A 17,292-nucleotide genomic window follows, 5' to 3' on the forward strand; every position below is an offset into this window, starting at 1 on the left:
GTGAAACCCCCCACTATCAGGTCCGTATGAGGTACGGACCTGACAGCGAAAGGGTAAAGGCAAATATAAAGAAGTCAAGGCAATAATAAAAAGGTAATTCAACCTAAAACTCAGATTGCTGCCCCTATATCTCTTTAGGACTTCAGCAGTGAGATGTCCCAAGTGGAGTTTTCAGCTCTGCCCTTATTGCCATCACCACAATTGAGTGTCGTGTTCACTAGTACAGTATGAGGAATCCCAATCCTTCTGTTGCATTCTCCCTAAAAAAAGAAAAATCACAAGGGAGAGAGCCGTTCCTAGGGGCTTAGGTTTTTGGTGGAGCTGGGAACTGAGTGAGTCTATTGGCATCTTTTCTGAAGACTACTGTATAGGTAAAGGGACTGCAGTTAATGACCCTGATATGTTCATGCAAATAATGTCAACCTGAACAATGAACTTCTCTTATTTGCTCCCTTTCCTGTGTTGAATATATATAATTGAAAACATTTTTTTTTACATTTGTTTAAAGTGCAAGAAATGCCTGTTAATCATAAAAATTCAGAGCTGTCTTGTATCCTGTGCACACAACCCTTTATTATAGGAGTCTAGGTAAAAGTTTAGCAAATGGGCAACTTGGCATGGCTGTCACTATTTCTTGTGATTTCAGCCCACAAAATACTGTGTGTTCTTAGCCTACAACAGGAATATAGGAGTTCAGGGAACTTTTGGAAGATCCACCATATTTTTCTGTACTTGCAGGGTATTTACCAATTCCCACCTTCCTAAAGCAATTTGACGGGTGAGCAAGACTTTCGTCATTCCGGGTGGACGTCATATCACGTCTTCCCGAAATGAGCCTCGCGTGCGGCTGTATGCCGGCTGTGTCCTGATCACCACCACACCAGTTATTTGATGACGCTGTACTGCACTGGAGCAGTATGTAAAAAAAAAAAAAAATTGTGAACGTTATTTTTTTTAATATTTTAATTTTCCAAAAAATAACAACTTCCAAAAATTTGCCATGACTTACTAAATACTGTAGACTGTCTACTTTCCAAAAATGGTAATTTAGGGGATATTTGTACTGTCCTGGCATATTTAGGCCTCAAGAAATGAGATAGACCGGCAGTATGACAGGATTGTTAGATTTTCAGATATATACCATAGTTTGTGGACTATATAGCTTTCCTTCAGACTAAATAATATACACTGTTTTGGGTTATTTTTACCAAAGAAATGTAGCAGAATACATTTTTGCCTAAGTTTCTGAAGAACAATTATTTATATGTAAAAATAAAGAAAAGCATGTTTCTCTTACGTCCTCTGACAGACGCAGCTCTCCATAGTTTCCTCACCAATGGGTAATGCGCCATCTACAGAAGTAGACTAGGCAGTGAAACTTTTTAGAAACTTTTCACCTGACACGCCTATAGGGGCTGTCCTTCATGACATTACCCCAGACACACCGTGCTCACTAATCAGTTTCTTGCTGCGTAGTGTTAGGAGTAGGACCTAGGTTCCCTGCTGGGACTCCGGCCTCATTTTTTTTTTTTGCAGGCTGCAGTTTGCTGAAGAGATTTACTAAAATGCAAATAAAAATAAGAAAATTTCCGCGCTAGTATAATGAGTGAAAAAATAGAATATATCAGCAGCCAACACAAAATCAACCAACAGTGACTTAAAAATACCAATAAAACATAAAAGTGTAGCGCTAAACGTATCAATATTCACAAAAATGATGAAAAAGTGTCCAAATGAATGAAAACTAATAATCACAATAATGTGTATAAATAAGAAAGTGTCCAAATAAATAAGTCCCAAAAAAAACGCTGGTATAGGGTAAAAACATAAATCCGCATGCACAATATTCCAAGGGGGGATTCTTCCCGTGACACCAAGGGTATGTGAAGGAGGGGAGCACCTCTGTGATGGGATATAGTAAGCAGCTTACCAGATTTCCATGGCTGCTCAACTTAATGAGTCAGCCTCTCCCAGCTATTACTCAAACCACTGAAGGTCAGATGTTACGTGGATACTTTTCCAAATCAAAGGAACTGCCTCTCAAGATGCGTGGAAGGATCAGTATAAGATTGGCACTCCTCAGTATTTTTCATCGATCATAACTGTGTGATCTGATATGGAGGAGATCCCATGCTGTCCCTATGGTGGCCGTGTGTTCAGGATGGAGAAGCTGTTCAGCCTGCTGGAACCGGATCTAAAAAAGATAGGAGCAGGGCACATGATTACATGAGAGCAGGGCACAGAATTACATTGAGCAAGGCACATGATTACATGGGAGCAGGGCACAGGATTACATGGGTGTAGGGAACATAATTGCATGGGAGTAGGGCACATGATTACATGAGAGCAGGGCACAGGATTACATGGGAGCACAGCACAGGATTACATGGGAGCAGGGCACAGGATTACAAGGGAGCGGGGCACAAGATTACAAGGGAGCCGGGCACATGTTTACATGGGTGCAGGGCACAGGATTACATGAGAGCGGGGCACAGGATTACATGAGAGCAGGGCACATGGTTACATGAGAGCAGAGCACATGATTAAATGAGAGCAGGGCACAGGATTACATGCGAGCAGGGCACAGGATTACATGCGAGCAGGACACAGGATTACATGCAAGCAGGGCACAGGATTACATGCGAGCAGGGCACATGATTACATGCGAGCAGGGCATATTATTACATGGGAGCAGGGCACATGATTACATGAGAGCAGGGCACAGAATTACATTGAGCAAGGCACATGATTACATGGGAGCAGGGCACAGGATTACATGGGAGCAGGGCACAGGATTACATGGGAGCAGGGCACAGGATTACATGGGAGCAGGGCACAGGATTACATCTAAAAAAGATCCGGTTCCAGCAGGCTGAACAGCTTCTCTATCCTGAACACACGGCCACCATAGGGACAGCATGGGATCTCCTCCATATCAGATCACACAGTTATGATCGATGAAAAATACTGAGGAGTGCCAATCTTATACTGATCCTTCCACACATCTTGAGAGGCGGTTCCTTTGATTTGGAAAAGTATCCACGTAACATCTGACCTTCAGTGGTTTGAGTAATAGCTGGGAGAGGCTGACTCATTAAGTTGAGCAGCCATGGAAATCTGGTAAGCTGCTTACTATATCCCATCACAGAGGTGCTCCCCTCCTTCACATACCCTTGGTGTCACGGGAAGAATCCCCCCTTGGAATATTGTGCATGCGGATTTATGTTTTTACCCTATACCAGCGTTTTTTTTGGGACTTATTTATTTGGACACTTGCTTATTTATACACATTATTGTGATTATTAGTTTTCATTCATTTGGACACTTTTTCATCATTTTTGTGAATATTGATACGTTTAGCGCTACACTTTTATGTTTTATTGAAGAGATTTACTGTTCTCTTTCAGGGATGAATTTTTGTTTTGGGGTAAGCTCCTGTTGGGGTTGAGCTTTCTGTGCCCTGTTAGCTATGTTTTTTTCTAGCCTTGATGAAACGTTAACGGTTGTTGGTTGCGTTCTTCCCACCCCTCATACCTACACAGCTATGGGATGTCCCATTGGTGAGGAAACTATGGAGAGCTGCGTCTGTCAGATGACATAAGAGAAAATAGAATTTTTTGTAAGAACTTACCGTAAAATTATTTTCTCTTGAGTCCTCTGACAGACACAGCTCCTGCCTCTCTATTTCGGGGTTGGTTGTGTTTTCCTTCTCTGCTTGCTACGAAACTGATTAGTGCACACGGTGTGTCTGGGGTAATGTCATGAGGGATAGCCCCTATAGGCATGTCAGGTGAAAAGTTTCTAAAAAGTTTCACTGCCTAGTCTACTCCTGTAGATGGTGCATTACCCATTGGTGAGGAAACTATGGAGAGCTGGGTCTGTCAGAGGACTCAGAGAAAATAATTTTATGGTAAGTTCTTACAAAAATTCAGATTTTTTTTTAAATATTTGGTCTTTTTGATATTTATTTACCAAAAAATAAAAAACACAGTGGTGATTAAACACCAACAAAAGAAAGCTCTAGTTGTGTGAACAAAATGATAATGTAATTTGGGTACAGTGTAGCATGACCACACAATTGTCATTCAAAGTGTGACAGCGCTGAAAGCTGAAAATAGGAAGGGAAGGGGGAAAAAGTGCCTAGTATTAAAGTGGTTAAATTGATTAAAAATGGGAGGATGTGCATGGATTTCAGAGATATACCAAATATGTTTTTTCTATAATTTGTCCTGATATACAGTTTTAGATATGCATAAAATATCCTTAGATTTATTAAATAACATTTTATTTTCATATAGGAACTGTTACACTATGCTATCTGCACCATCCTTCTGCTCATTGGCTCCATTGTCGCTGCTGTGAAAAGTTATAGTATTGGTGGACTAGTGGCTGGATCGGTAAGATATGTGTAAATGATAACCTGCCGTCATTCAGCCTCCGGCTGATCTTAACTCCCTGAAATACACCTGGTGGGCTTTGTCAGGCACACTCTACAGTAAATTCATCTTGGGAGTATTTCATTTATCCTTCTTAAAAGGAATGTGGTGTTGTACATACAATAGTTTTCCTTCCTTCCTTCCTTCAGGCTAAGCTTTAGGCTTCTCTAAACATGTTGTGCTTTATATCCTTAGCCCCTCTTTCAAAAAAAGCTTGTTGTTTTAAAAAACTCAAAAGTTCATTGGGAATCGTATACACAGTTAACCAATTTAAAAGAGTGGATGGATGTCTCTGACTCTCTAGTGCAGTGTTTCTCAACCCCTTTACTGTCCATGAACCCCTGGCAAAAGTCTAAAATCTCAGGGGAACTGAAATAATTTTCATATCGACAAGTCACAGAACATCGGTGTGATCCACATGTTTACATGGGTGCAGGGCACAGGATTACATGAGAGCGGGGCACAGGATTACATGAGAGGAGGGGACAGGATTACATGCGAGCAGGGCACAGGATTACAAATGCGAGCAGGGCACATGATTACATGCGAGCAGGGCACATGATTACATGCGAGCAGGGCATATTATTACATAGGAGCAGGGCACATGATTACATGAGAGCAGGGCACAGAATTACATTGAGCAAGGCACATGATTACATGGGAGCAGGGCACAGGATTACATGGGTGTAGGGAACATAATTGCATGGGAGTAGGGCACATGATTACATGAGAGCAGGGCACAGGATTACATGGGAGCACAGCACAGGATTACATGGGAGCAGGGCACAGGATTACAAGGGAGCGGGGCACAAGATTACAAGGGAGCCGGGCACATGTTTACATGGGTGCAGGGCACAGGATTACATGAGAGCGGGGCACAGGATTACATGAGAGCAGGGCACATGGTTACATGAGAGCAGAGCACATGATTAAATGAGAGCAGGGCACAGGATTACATGCGAGCAGGGCACAGGATTACATGCGAGCAGGACACAGGATTACATGCAAGCAGGGCACAGGATTACATGCGAGCAGGGCACATGATTACATGCGAGCAGGGCATATTATTACATGGGAGCAGGGCACATGATTACATGAGAGCAGGGCACAGAATTACATTGAGCAAGGCACATGATTACATGGGAGCAGGGCACAGGATTACATGGGAGCAGGGCACAGGATTACATGAGAGCAGGGCACAGGATTACATGGGAGCAGGGCACAGGATTACATGGGAGCAGGGCACAGGATTACATGGGAGCAGGGCACAGGATTACATGGGAGCAGGGCACAGGATTACATGAGAGCAGGGCACAGGATTACATGGAGCAAGGCACATGATTACATGGGAGCAGGGTACATGAGAGCAGGGCACAGGATTACATAAGAGCAGGGCACGGGATTACATGGGAGCAGGGCACATGATTACATGAGAGCAGGGCACAGGATTACATGGGAGCAGGGCACATGATTACATGGGAGCAGGGCACAGGATTACATGGGAGCAGGGCACATTATTACATGGGAGCAGGGCACATGATTACATGGGAGCAGGGCACAGGATTACATGGAGCAGGGCACAGGATTACATGGAGCAGGGCACAGGATTACATGGAGCAGGGCACAGGATTACATGGAGCAAGGCACAGGATTACATGGAGCAAGGCACAGGATTACATGGAGCAGGGCACAGGATTACATAGAGGAAGGCACAGGGCACAGAGCACACAATTACATGGAGGCAGGGCACATTCTTACATTGGAGCACGGAGGTTTCCTTTTCATGAAGCGGTACACAGGGAAGCTGTGGTAGTCCTGACTCGCGTGCTGTTCTCGGCCAGCCCTTCCACTCTTGTCCATCCTATCACATACAAGCACCTAGGATGGACGTGAAGGGGGAGGGGAGGGGCTGGCTGGGAAAAGCAGAGACAATCAATGTTTACCAGACCGCTCTGCAAGCAGACATGATTGCAAGCAGTGGGGATGCAATCTACCTGTCAGTGGCTTGCGATTGACAGGTAGATCACCGCGGAACTCCTGGGGGCCTGCCACAGAACCCCAGTTGAGAAACACTGCTCTAGTGCTTTGAGAATCCTTTGTCATGTATCAAATAAAAAAGTCAAATTTAATCCAAAATATTAATGTTCCCCCCTAAAAGGGATGTGCTAAAAATAAAAAAGTCTTACATGTGGGTAGCTTTTTTCATTTAACAAATCCTGACGTATGTACAATGGTATATCATAGCTAGGTTATAAGAAACAAGAGTATTCTACAGGGCAACCATGGGGGATCCTCGACATGTCGACATAGGAAAATGGCGCATATAACTCTCCTTGACAGGTCGAGTTCCCACAGGTGCACTGCTGAAACTCAGAAAGGGGGGACGCAATAAGGATTTTAATGGTGCCATAGGACTACATATACAAAGAAAATTATAGACACATATAATAGTATTATTTTAAAATATACATTTTATTACAAAAAAACACAAAAAGTTTTTTAAAAAATAGCAGTTATTATACATAGTATATTCATGGCATACATATATGCATATCATCCACCAATAACAGTATGGGTTATGTCAAATGGGCTACGGACTGGTAGAATATTCAAAAAAAGCTGCCAGACACAGTGGTGGATAAAATATAAAATGTCAATTATCGAAACATACATTATTTAACAATTTTATACCAACAGTTTACACGTCACCAGCTGTGGTCTTCCCATGCAGTGCTACCACCACCAGATAGAACATGAGGAGGGAAAACTCCTAGCCACATCAAGATCCACCCAGGCGGATGTGGTGTCGCCTGAGAAGACTACCACCCAGAGCACAGAAAAAATAGACCAAAGAAGGGAGTTTCAAATCCAAGTATAATAGGGAAACTTAGGAAATGTATGTCCCAACCTGTAATCTTGATGTCTGGGAGTGGGCTTAAAAATAGAATAAGCCCCCAAGCCCATTAATTCATTGGTAGCCATAATATATTCTATGCTTGTTAAGTAAAAACATCCATCTCTGCTTCTCAAATTTTCAAAATTCAATTCCTGTAGTTAAGGATTGATATTATCATTAAATATGTCAAAACAACCATATATCCCTATTCTAAGGTAAGTATTCCCTACCCTCACAGAGCTCAAGATGAAGACCAAAAAGAGATGAATGAGGAATGCTGGCGGTCAGATAAGATCTCCAAGACCAAATGTACAGGGATAAGGCAATGGAGAATTAATATGCTGTTTAGTAGGAGAATCCCTAGGCTCCACTTAGTTCTGAATTTCCACAAAGTAGAGGACAATAAACATCATCATCTTCAAGAGGTCCATCATAGGAAAAATAGAAAACAGATAATGCCTGTTAGCAAGTACTATATATATCTCTCTCGGAGCCCCCCAGTTTGAAGATATACCTCTCGCTGTACTCACTTACTTTGTGTCTATACAGAACACCATCCTCACCGTCAGTGATCAGAAACATATGAGCAGCGTTTTAAGAGGCGTCACAATCCAAACGACAGCCAATCCCGACCAGCGGGGTTGGCGCGCCAGACCCGCTGTCAAACTGCGCAGTGCCAGTCATCCGGACTGTGGAGGAACTAATTCCTCACTCCGGAACTGACGGCCAGGGGAGGCGGCGGAGAGGGAGCGGGTTACCCCGCTCCAACCATCCGGCGCCACCCCTCCAGACAGCGCACATGGACATGGTGGCCGGGACTCCCTCTAGTGGAAAAGGAAAGCACCTTCATTGTAGGGAAGCCACAGCTGGAAACATATTATCAAAACAAAGTGTATTAGACAGTAGCTACATAAAATATGACACGTGTAACAATCCAAATACATATGCATATACAATTTCATGAGAATATCAGATCATAAGAGTTTAGAAAAAGTTGATTCATAATCATTCATAAATACGTGTCCTTATTGTCCATCCTAAATGTCGCATCGCGCTCCCCGCGCCAACAACCACGGATTCCTGGAATTACCACATTATTTGGAACAGCTCTGTATATTTCAATAAGAAAAGTATAACAATCTTGTCAATTTAGCCCACAGGGAATGCTATTCAGGTCCACCCCATTTATATAAAGGGAGCATCCAATTGTCGAAATCAATTTCATAAGAAATGTTTATATGTGAGCATTTCATTAATACCAGGGGGAGAAACAGCATTGAGGCTGTTGAGGCACAGTGTTTCTCTTTGTAAGATGCGCCTATCCCATTCACCCCCTCATGGGTCTCGGGGGATTACCTGAAGTACAAAGAAAGAGACTACAGGGTTGTCATATCTATGGTGTAAGCCAATATGCCTAGTTACACTGGTAAGAATCTTTCCTCCCCCCACATAATATAAATGGTCTCCAATTCTTTGACCGAATTGTCTAATTGTCTTGCCTATGTAAAAGGCTCCACACAGGCAAGTCATTAGGTAAATGACTCCCTGGGTGGCACAGTTTGCAACATTTTTAGAATTGTGCCATTCCCCATTGGGTAAGCGTATACCCTTGGCTTGTCTTACCCAAGGGCAACGTGCACATGCTCCACATTTATAGGTACCCCTAGGCTGACTATTTGTAGTGTATTCAGAAGTGTAATGACTAGCTGTTAGTTGATCATGGAGGGATGTAGCTCTCCTAAATGTTATTTCCGGTGTTTCCCTGATGTATTTCCTGGTCTCAGAGAACATATGGCACTTTTCCACAGTAAGTACTGGCTCGGCTCTACTCGGCCCTGCTTGGCCCGGTTTGCTTTTCCACTGCTGGTACCGCATGGTATGGTGTAGGAACAGTTCGGTACGGTACGGTATGGTTTGCTTTTCCACTAAAGTAGTACTAAAGTTAAGTGGGTGGGATAACAACGATTCTCTGACCAATCAGTGGCTAGTAGTGACTGCATGCAAAGGATTGTGGGATATGGTACCGGGTATGGTACCTCTTGGAACCACAATCGAGGTGGTATTGTTTTTGAGAGCCATAACGTTCGGTTCCATGCAGTGGAAAAGCGCTACCGTACCGTACCAAACCGTTCCTACACCAAACCATGCGGTACCAGCAGTGGAAAAGCACAAAAGCGAACCGAACCGTTCGGTTCCATGCAGTGGAAAAGCGCCATAATAGCTACTATATCTACAGCTAATGCTCCTTCCATTTGAGGTCACTGGGAAAAATCCTCCCTTACATACAGATGGTTGCACATCATTGATCAAGCAACCCTTAACAACCTATGGAAGGACGCTGGCTGAGAAAGACTGGTGTAAATGATATCTATAAATACGTTGATAATAATTGGCTTCATCTGAGGTTTGATCCAGACATAGCAGGCATTAAAGTAAGCACATTTTGCTGTGCTGTCTCTTTAGATAACTCCATGGGGCTCTAAGAATTCTTTGTCAAGTTTTTATAAATCAAGTAGAATGTATTACAAGATCCTATTTTTTCTCCCTAAGAGGAATGTGTTAAAGAGAAAAAAAGACTCAAATGTGGTTGAGTATAACTCGATCTATTGCACATATTTTGCAGTGTGCATACATTCAACGAACCGAGACATATGCCGTATGTCATACCATAACCAGGTTGCTAAATGATAGTCCACTGTATCTTGAATTATTTTAATCAATAATACATCAATAAATGCAGAGTGGGCACCTGAATTTGACTTGATATCGGCCTCTGGCAATCTACTGTACAGCAGAGGTCAGTCAAGGGGATGGAGAAGCAGCACATGGAGTGCTACGGTGCAAATAAAATGCTGATAGGTGGAGAGAGTGGAGTGATAGAAAGATGAGCTGACCAGTGTGCTTGTTTACCTTTCACTGTCCAATCACAAGGTGGGGATGGGGTAAAGTGAACATGAAACTGCATCAGAGAAAGTTAAGACCCTCTCCTCTTACAGGCAGGATGGCTAAATCTCAGGATTGGACAGACTGAAATACAAATCCTGTGTCAGCTTTCATAACAATTTATTGCGGTATTTTATATTTTGTACATTGACCTCACTGCCCTCAATTACCTTGCAATGTAAGAGCCCCACCTTACATGCATACATACTAGAGTCAGTTTGGACAGGGCCAATAAACCTACTAACATGTCTTTGGAGGGTAGAAGGAAACCATAATACCCAGAAGAAACCCATGCAAGCACAAGGAGAACAGGCAAACTCCACGCAGGTTGTGTCCTGGTTGGGATTCAAACTGAGAACCCTTCTGCAAAGATGTAGTGCTTATCACTAAACCAATGTGTTGTGCATTAGCTGGCTGCCTGCAGTTCAACTTTAATTCTAGAAGAAAGAAGCAATCTAAAAAGAAAAAGTCTTTGTGTTCTTGATGTATTTGATACCGACAGTCTGTTGTAGTAATACAGGTACTGAACTTATTAATTAGTAATGTGCTGTACCTTTCATCTTTTAGGTCTTCGGATTCATAGCTACATTCCTTTGTACTGTGGGCATGGTGCTTTCATATAAAGTAACATTTGTGACTCAGTCAAGTGGTAAGTTCTAACTTTTTTGGAGGGGGGTGAATAGAGTAGGAAATAGTCAAACTCCTATTAGGGTTTTTTTTTTTTTTTTTTGCCCCACTTCGGGGAATCTACTGCCTTGAAGACACAACAGGAAGAGAAAGGTTATCTAATAATGGTGAGGGGAACTCCAGTCTTTGACTGAATCAGGTCTCTCCATTGTAAGATTTCCCATCACCTTCTGTGCCTGTGACAACTGTAACATTTTGGATTCCTCGTTAATTTTCTGTCCCAGAGACAATGATCTCCAGGAATAAGAGGCCACACCAGGGACACAGACAGCAACAAAAACCTGACAGGGGTTCCAACCTTTCCCTACTCTATTCTAAAGAAAAAAGATTTGTTTAGAGATACACTTTAAGAAAGCAAAAATTATGAAGAATTACGTTAATGCAACTGAACATGTAAAACAAAATGAAAATTCAGTTTTTCCATGCAGGGCAGGATAGTGAGTAAAGTGCATCCAGAAAGTATTCACAGCTCTTCACTTTTTCCATATTTTGTTATGTTACAGCCTTATTCCAAAATAGATTAAATTCATTATTTTCCTCAAAATTCTACAAACAATACCCCATAATGACAACGTGAAATAAGTTTGTTTTAAATCTTTGCAAATTTATTACAAATAAAAAATGAAAAAAATCCCATGTACATAAGTATTTACAGCCTTTGCTCAATACTTTAGTAAAGCACCTTTGGCACCAATTAAAGCCTCAAGTCTTTTTGAGTATGATGCTACAAGCTTAGCACCCCTTTGTTTGGCAGTTTTTTTCCCATTTTTCTTTACAGGGCCTCTCAAGTTTCATCAGGTTGGATGAGGAGCGTCGGTACACAACCATTTTCAGATCTCTCCAGAGATGTTCAATCAGGTTCAAGACTGGACTCTGGCTGTGCCACTCAAGGACATTTACAGAGTTGTCCCTTAGCCAATCCTTTGTTATCATGGCTGTGCGCTTAGGGTTGTTGTGCTTTTGGAAGATGAACCTTCGCCCCAGTCGGAGGTCCAGAGAGCTCTGGAGCAGATTTTCACCAAGCATGTCTCTGTACATTGTTGCATTCATCTTGACGCTTGCCATTCAGGCCAAAGAGTTCAATCTTTGTTCCATCAGACAAGAGAATTGTGTTTCTGAGATTCCTTCCAGTGCCTTTTGGCAAACTCCAGGCAGGATGTCATGTGCCTTTTACTGAGGAGTGGCTTCCGTCTGGCCACTTTACCATAAAGGCCTGTCTGGTCTGGTGGAGTGCTGCAGAGATGGTTGCTCTTCTAGAAGGTTCTCCTCTCTCCAAGGAGAAACACTGGAGCTCTTTTAGAGTCACCATCGGGTTACATAGTTAGTCAGGTTGAAAAAAGACACAAGTCCATCTGGTTCAACCAAAAAAAAAAAAAGTATTGAAAACCCAACCATACAATCCCATATCCACAATCCTATAATCGCAGTTGAGCCAGAGGAAGGCGAAAAAAACCCCCAGCAAAGCATGATCAAATTTACTACAGCAGGGGAAAAAAATTCCTTCCTGATCCCCCGAAAGGCATTCGGATATTCTCTGGATCAACTTAACCTAAAAAATTTTTAGTACCCTTTTATATTATGTACACCTAGGAAAGAATCTAGGCCTTTTTTTAAAGCAATCTAGTGAGCTAGCCAGAACCACCTCTGGAGGGAGTCTATTCTACATTTTCACAGCTCTTACGGTAAAGAAACCTTTCCGTATTTGGAGACTAAATCTGTTTTCCTCTAGACGTAAAGAGTGCCCCCTTGTCCTCTGTGTTGACCTTAAAGTGAACAACTCAACGCCAAGTTCATTATATGGACCCTTTATGTATTTATACATGTTGATCATATCCCCCCTTAATCTCCTCTTCTCAAGTGAGAATAAATTCAGTTCCTCTAATCTTTTCTCATAGCTGAGCTCCTCCATGCCTCTTATCAGTTTGGTTGCCCTTCTCTGCACTTTCTCCAGTTCCCCGATATCCTTTTTTAAGAACTGGTGCCCAAAACTGAACTGCGTATTCCAGATGAGGTCTTACTAATGATTTGTACAGGGGCAAAATGATATCTCTCTCTCTGGAGTCCATGCCTGTGTTAATACAAGAAAGGACTGCAGCTTGGCATTGCATGCTATTATTAAGCTTATGATCTACCAGAACACCCAGATCCTTCTCCGCTATGGATTCCCCCAGTTCTACTCCACCTAGTATGTATGATGCATGCATATTCTTAGCCCCCAAATGCATAACTTTACATTTATCAACATTAAACCTCATTTGCCACATAGTTCTCAGTCACCTCCTTGACTAAGGCCCTGCTCCTCCAATCGCTCAGTTTGGCTGGGCGGCCTGCTCCAGGAAGAGTCATGGTGGTTCCAAACGTCTTCCATTTATGGATGATGGAGGCCACTGTGCTCATTGGGACCTTTAATGCTGCAGAAATTTTTCTGTACCCTTCCCCACATCTAAGCCTTGATACAATCCTGTTTTGGAGGTCCACAAACAATTCCTTGGACTTCAGGGCTTGGTTTGTGCTTTGACATGCACTGTTACCTGTGGGACTCTATATAGACAGATGTGGGCTTTTCCAAATCATGTCCAATCAACTGAATTTACCACAGGTGAACTCCAATCAAGTTGTAGAAACATCTTAAGAATGATCAGTGGAAACAGGATTCACATGAGCTCAGTTTTGAGTGTCATTTCAAATTCTGTGAATACTTATGTGCATGTTTTCCATGTACATAAGTATTCACAAATTCTACAAACATTACCCCATTATGACAGTTGTCATAATGGGGTAATGTTTGTAGAATTTTGAGGAAAATAATGAATCTAATCTATTTTGGAATAAGGCTGTAACATAACAAAATGTGGAAAAAGTGAAGCGCTGTCAATAATTTCCAGATGCACTGTATATTCACCACACGCTTTTCTTTATCCTGTTCCCAGTGACATAGGGTGCATGTAGCACTTTTCCTATTTCAATTGGGGCAATAGAACCAAAGCTAGGAGGAAATTAATAATTAATTGGTGCTAATTGACAACACTGGTAGGGGGCGTGTCAGAGCGACTGCCTGGTAAATATTCATAGATGTGCTAACAGCAAATGAAGTTAGAATCAACAGATCTCTTCCTGAACTTCACAACAGTCATGTACAGTAAAAAGTTATGCAGTGGAAGGGTCATGTCAGTACTCTCCTTTATTCTCCATTGAGACTCATGCAGAGGACACTGCTTTAATGACGAGTGTAAATAATGTCAGTGTTCAACAATAGAAATGATCATAAATTGGGCTTCTGGCAGGGAAGGAGCTCTCCACAATCATTCGGTATTTATTTGAAGGAGAAAGGACGGGTATTTATAAATTCATCCATAATCCATCATTTCATTTTTCATAGCTAATGCAACTTTTTGAATTTCTCTTTCCCTAGCATCACATACTTGCTTTTCTTCCACTGTCCTGCTACTCCATTCACCCAATAGAAGTGAGGGGAGCTCTGTGTAAGCTCAGAGTCTCTCTAGTCATAGCTTACACAAGGCTGAGGACTCTCACCCCCACCCCATTTATTGGCAAAACCAGATTTTCTCAGCCGGGGTGCTACCAGAAGTCCTCAGGGGTGCTGGGGCATCCTGGTTGAAAAAGGCTGTCAGATCTGACCAAACTCCTTCTCCGTTGAATATCAGCATAGCAGGAGCTTGGTTGGGACAGTGCAATGAAAAGCAGTGGCAGGGGAAGGCGGCTTCCTAAATCCTGAGCTCTCTGCCTCCCCCTACAGGACAGTACCTGGCCAGCACTGCCCACATCTGTGTGGATTGTAATGGAAGAACAGTGCTGCCCTGATGCTCTGGTGGGAGGAAAGCAGGGCACAGAGGGGATTAAAAGGGAGGGTGGGTCGAGACTAGAGTCACACCTTTGCACTCCTAGTGGCCTTGGTGTGCTAGAGTTCTCGAATAGCAAATTGCTGATCTTTAATCACTGGTTGGTTCTCCATGTAGCTCAACCAATCACCGGTACAGCAACATTTGTGCGCTAATCTGCGATTCTGTATGAGAGGAATGATGTGTGAAAGATGAGTTCTGCTTGTAACTTCTGTGGTGTTTGATGTGCAAATGCCGCAGTAACATCACTTGTTTTACCCATTTGTATTAGCAGCACATTACAACATATTTTAAATTGTCAGTGGGCAAGTTTTTACACAGCTAGGTCAAGTTAGTGATTTAGTTGGTATCAAACTTATTTTTCTGACTTTTTTTTTTCTTGTTAAAAAAAAAAGGGGGAGGGTGGGTTTTGGCTTGCAGAGGTTAGCAGAGAGACTGAAGTACATTGGTATGCTAAAAGGGGGTTTTGGGGTGTGGAGGTGAGCAGAGAGGGGGTGTGGAGGTGAGTAGAGAGGGTGTTAGGGGGACAGAGGTGAGCAGAGAGGGGGGGTGTGGAGGCGAGCAGAGAGGGGGGGGTGTGAAGGTGAGCAGAGAGGGTGTTTGGGGTAGAGAGGTGAGCAGAGAGGGGGGTGTGGAGGTGAGCAGAGAGGGTGTTTGGGGTAGAGAGGTGAGCAGAGAGGGGGGTGTGGAGGTGAGTAGAGAGGGTGTTTGGGGTAGAGAGGTGAGCAGAGAGGGGGGCGTGGAGGTGAGCAGAGAGGGTGTTCGGGGTAGAGAGGTGAGCAGAGTGGAAGTATTGGGGTATGGAGGTGAGCAGAGAGGGGGTTTTGGGGTACAGAAGTGAGCAGAGATGGGTTATTGGGGTACCAAGGTGAGCAGAGAGGGAGGTTCCAGTGCAGAGGTTAACAGAAGGGTTCTGGGTAGCAGAGTGGCATTTGGGTGCAGAAGTTAGCAGAGAGGGGGGACGTGCAGTGTGATTTTGAATGGGTTGCAAATCGCACTAAAATGCAGAAAAACTAGTGCATGCACTACTTTTAAAAAACACACCACACCAAACCGCATGGTATTGTGGTATCATACAATCTGGTGCCTTCAAACACACTGCATTAGCGATCTGTGTTTGGGGCGCTGTTGCATTCGCACCTGCATACAGATGGAAAGGGCAGTGCAATCACCTACAGTGTGGAAAATGCACACGGAGCGAGTGTAAACCGGCCCTAGTCCCGGAGCCTTTTTTTTTTTTTAATCACAGTGTGAACCAGCCCTCAATGAAAGTTTTTTACCCAGAGTTCAGCTTCAAGGTTGCCCATATTCTGTTAGTTGACCCACACAATAAATTCTGTTTGCAATAAAGGAAAATATTCCCAAGATAGGGGAAGAAATAGCTTAGTAATTCATTTCAATACTTTATATTTTAGTGTAAATTTCCACATTGTAAAACAAAAGTTGAACACAATTCTTAAATTCTATTCCAAAAAAGGAGTTTTTATGGCATTAGAGGGTTCTCACACAGTTTGCACATGGCCCCTATGGCTTTAGTTGTGTCTGTATGCCAATAATCAGATTCCCTCATGGTTGGCTAGCTTCATTTCCTCTACAGTATTATGTTTTTATGGTCATTTGTCCCATTTGTTATTTTCAGGTGCCTCCGTATGATTGCTCAGACACCTTAGTCTTCCAGAGATGAAATGACATTGAGGTGAACAGTGAAAGGTGTTGGCACTATTTCTGAACTTCTTCCCCCAGTGAACAAACAAAATCTTGTTGATGATAAATGTGTTGTAAAATCTCTACACACTGAAGGCAGCTAATTGTGTGTAAATGAATTCAGCAGTTGTCACACCGCAGACAAGCCCGTTGGTGACTTAATGGTAAGGTTTTCCAGTACACCTTGTGATTCATAATGGAATTCATAGAAGGGGACTTTCTTCAAGTTGGTTCCAGAAAACGTGACCTTTTCTTTTGAACTGTGTGCCTCATCACTGCCAATCCTTTGAGTGTCATACCGCCAACCAAAGATACAAACATTGCACTCCGCCATTTCTACAAAGCACCAAAACTGCCATTTATGGACCAAGAAAAAAACAAACCTGTTAATGTAAACCAAAGGATGGTTCCCAAAGCAGCCACTGCCAGGAGAGAAAATGCAGAATAGCTCTATGAGAATTGTTTACAATGATATCAGTAATGGATTGGAACAATTTTATACATCTCTTCTGTTAATTAAAGTAGATGTAAACCCTAACTCTATGACATTTCATATCACAAACATCTGACATGTTTTTTTTTGTTATAAAATACTGTTTTGACCATTTCTCATCCTAGGTTGCATACCAGTACTTTGATCTCTTGCAGCCTTTTTGCAGCCACCTCTTTCCACATACAGGTGGCTTCAGTTGTGGCTGCATTTCTCAGGGCATGTTACATTGGACAAGAAGCATAGCCCTGAGTGCACAGCTTTATGATAATAGAA

At 42.7% G+C, this 17,292-nt stretch overlaps 1 protein-coding gene across 1 annotated transcript in view; it reads left to right on the forward strand.

Annotated features, from left to right (window-relative positions):
• The window catches only part of CMTM7 (CKLF like MARVEL transmembrane domain containing 7), a 73,731-nt gene extending 56,660 nt beyond the window's left edge, over window positions 1-17,071 (forward strand). Inside the window, exons 3-5 of the mRNA XM_082259283.1 lie at window positions 4,299-4,397; window positions 10,843-10,924; window positions 16,462-17,071. Of these exons, the coding sequence (XP_082115409.1) occupies window positions 4,299-4,397; window positions 10,843-10,924; window positions 16,462-16,475 (195 nt within the window). The 3' untranslated portion in view covers window positions 16,476-17,071. The remainder of the gene's footprint in view (window positions 1-4,298; window positions 4,398-10,842; window positions 10,925-16,461) is intronic.
• The last annotated feature ends 221 nt before the right edge of the window (window positions 17,072-17,292 follow it).

This window comes from Pelophylax lessonae (genome assembly GCF_965119305.1).
Source record: "Pelophylax lessonae genome assembly, chromosome: 5".
Lineage (NCBI taxonomy): Eukaryota > Metazoa > Chordata > Amphibia > Anura > Ranidae > Pelophylax > Pelophylax lessonae.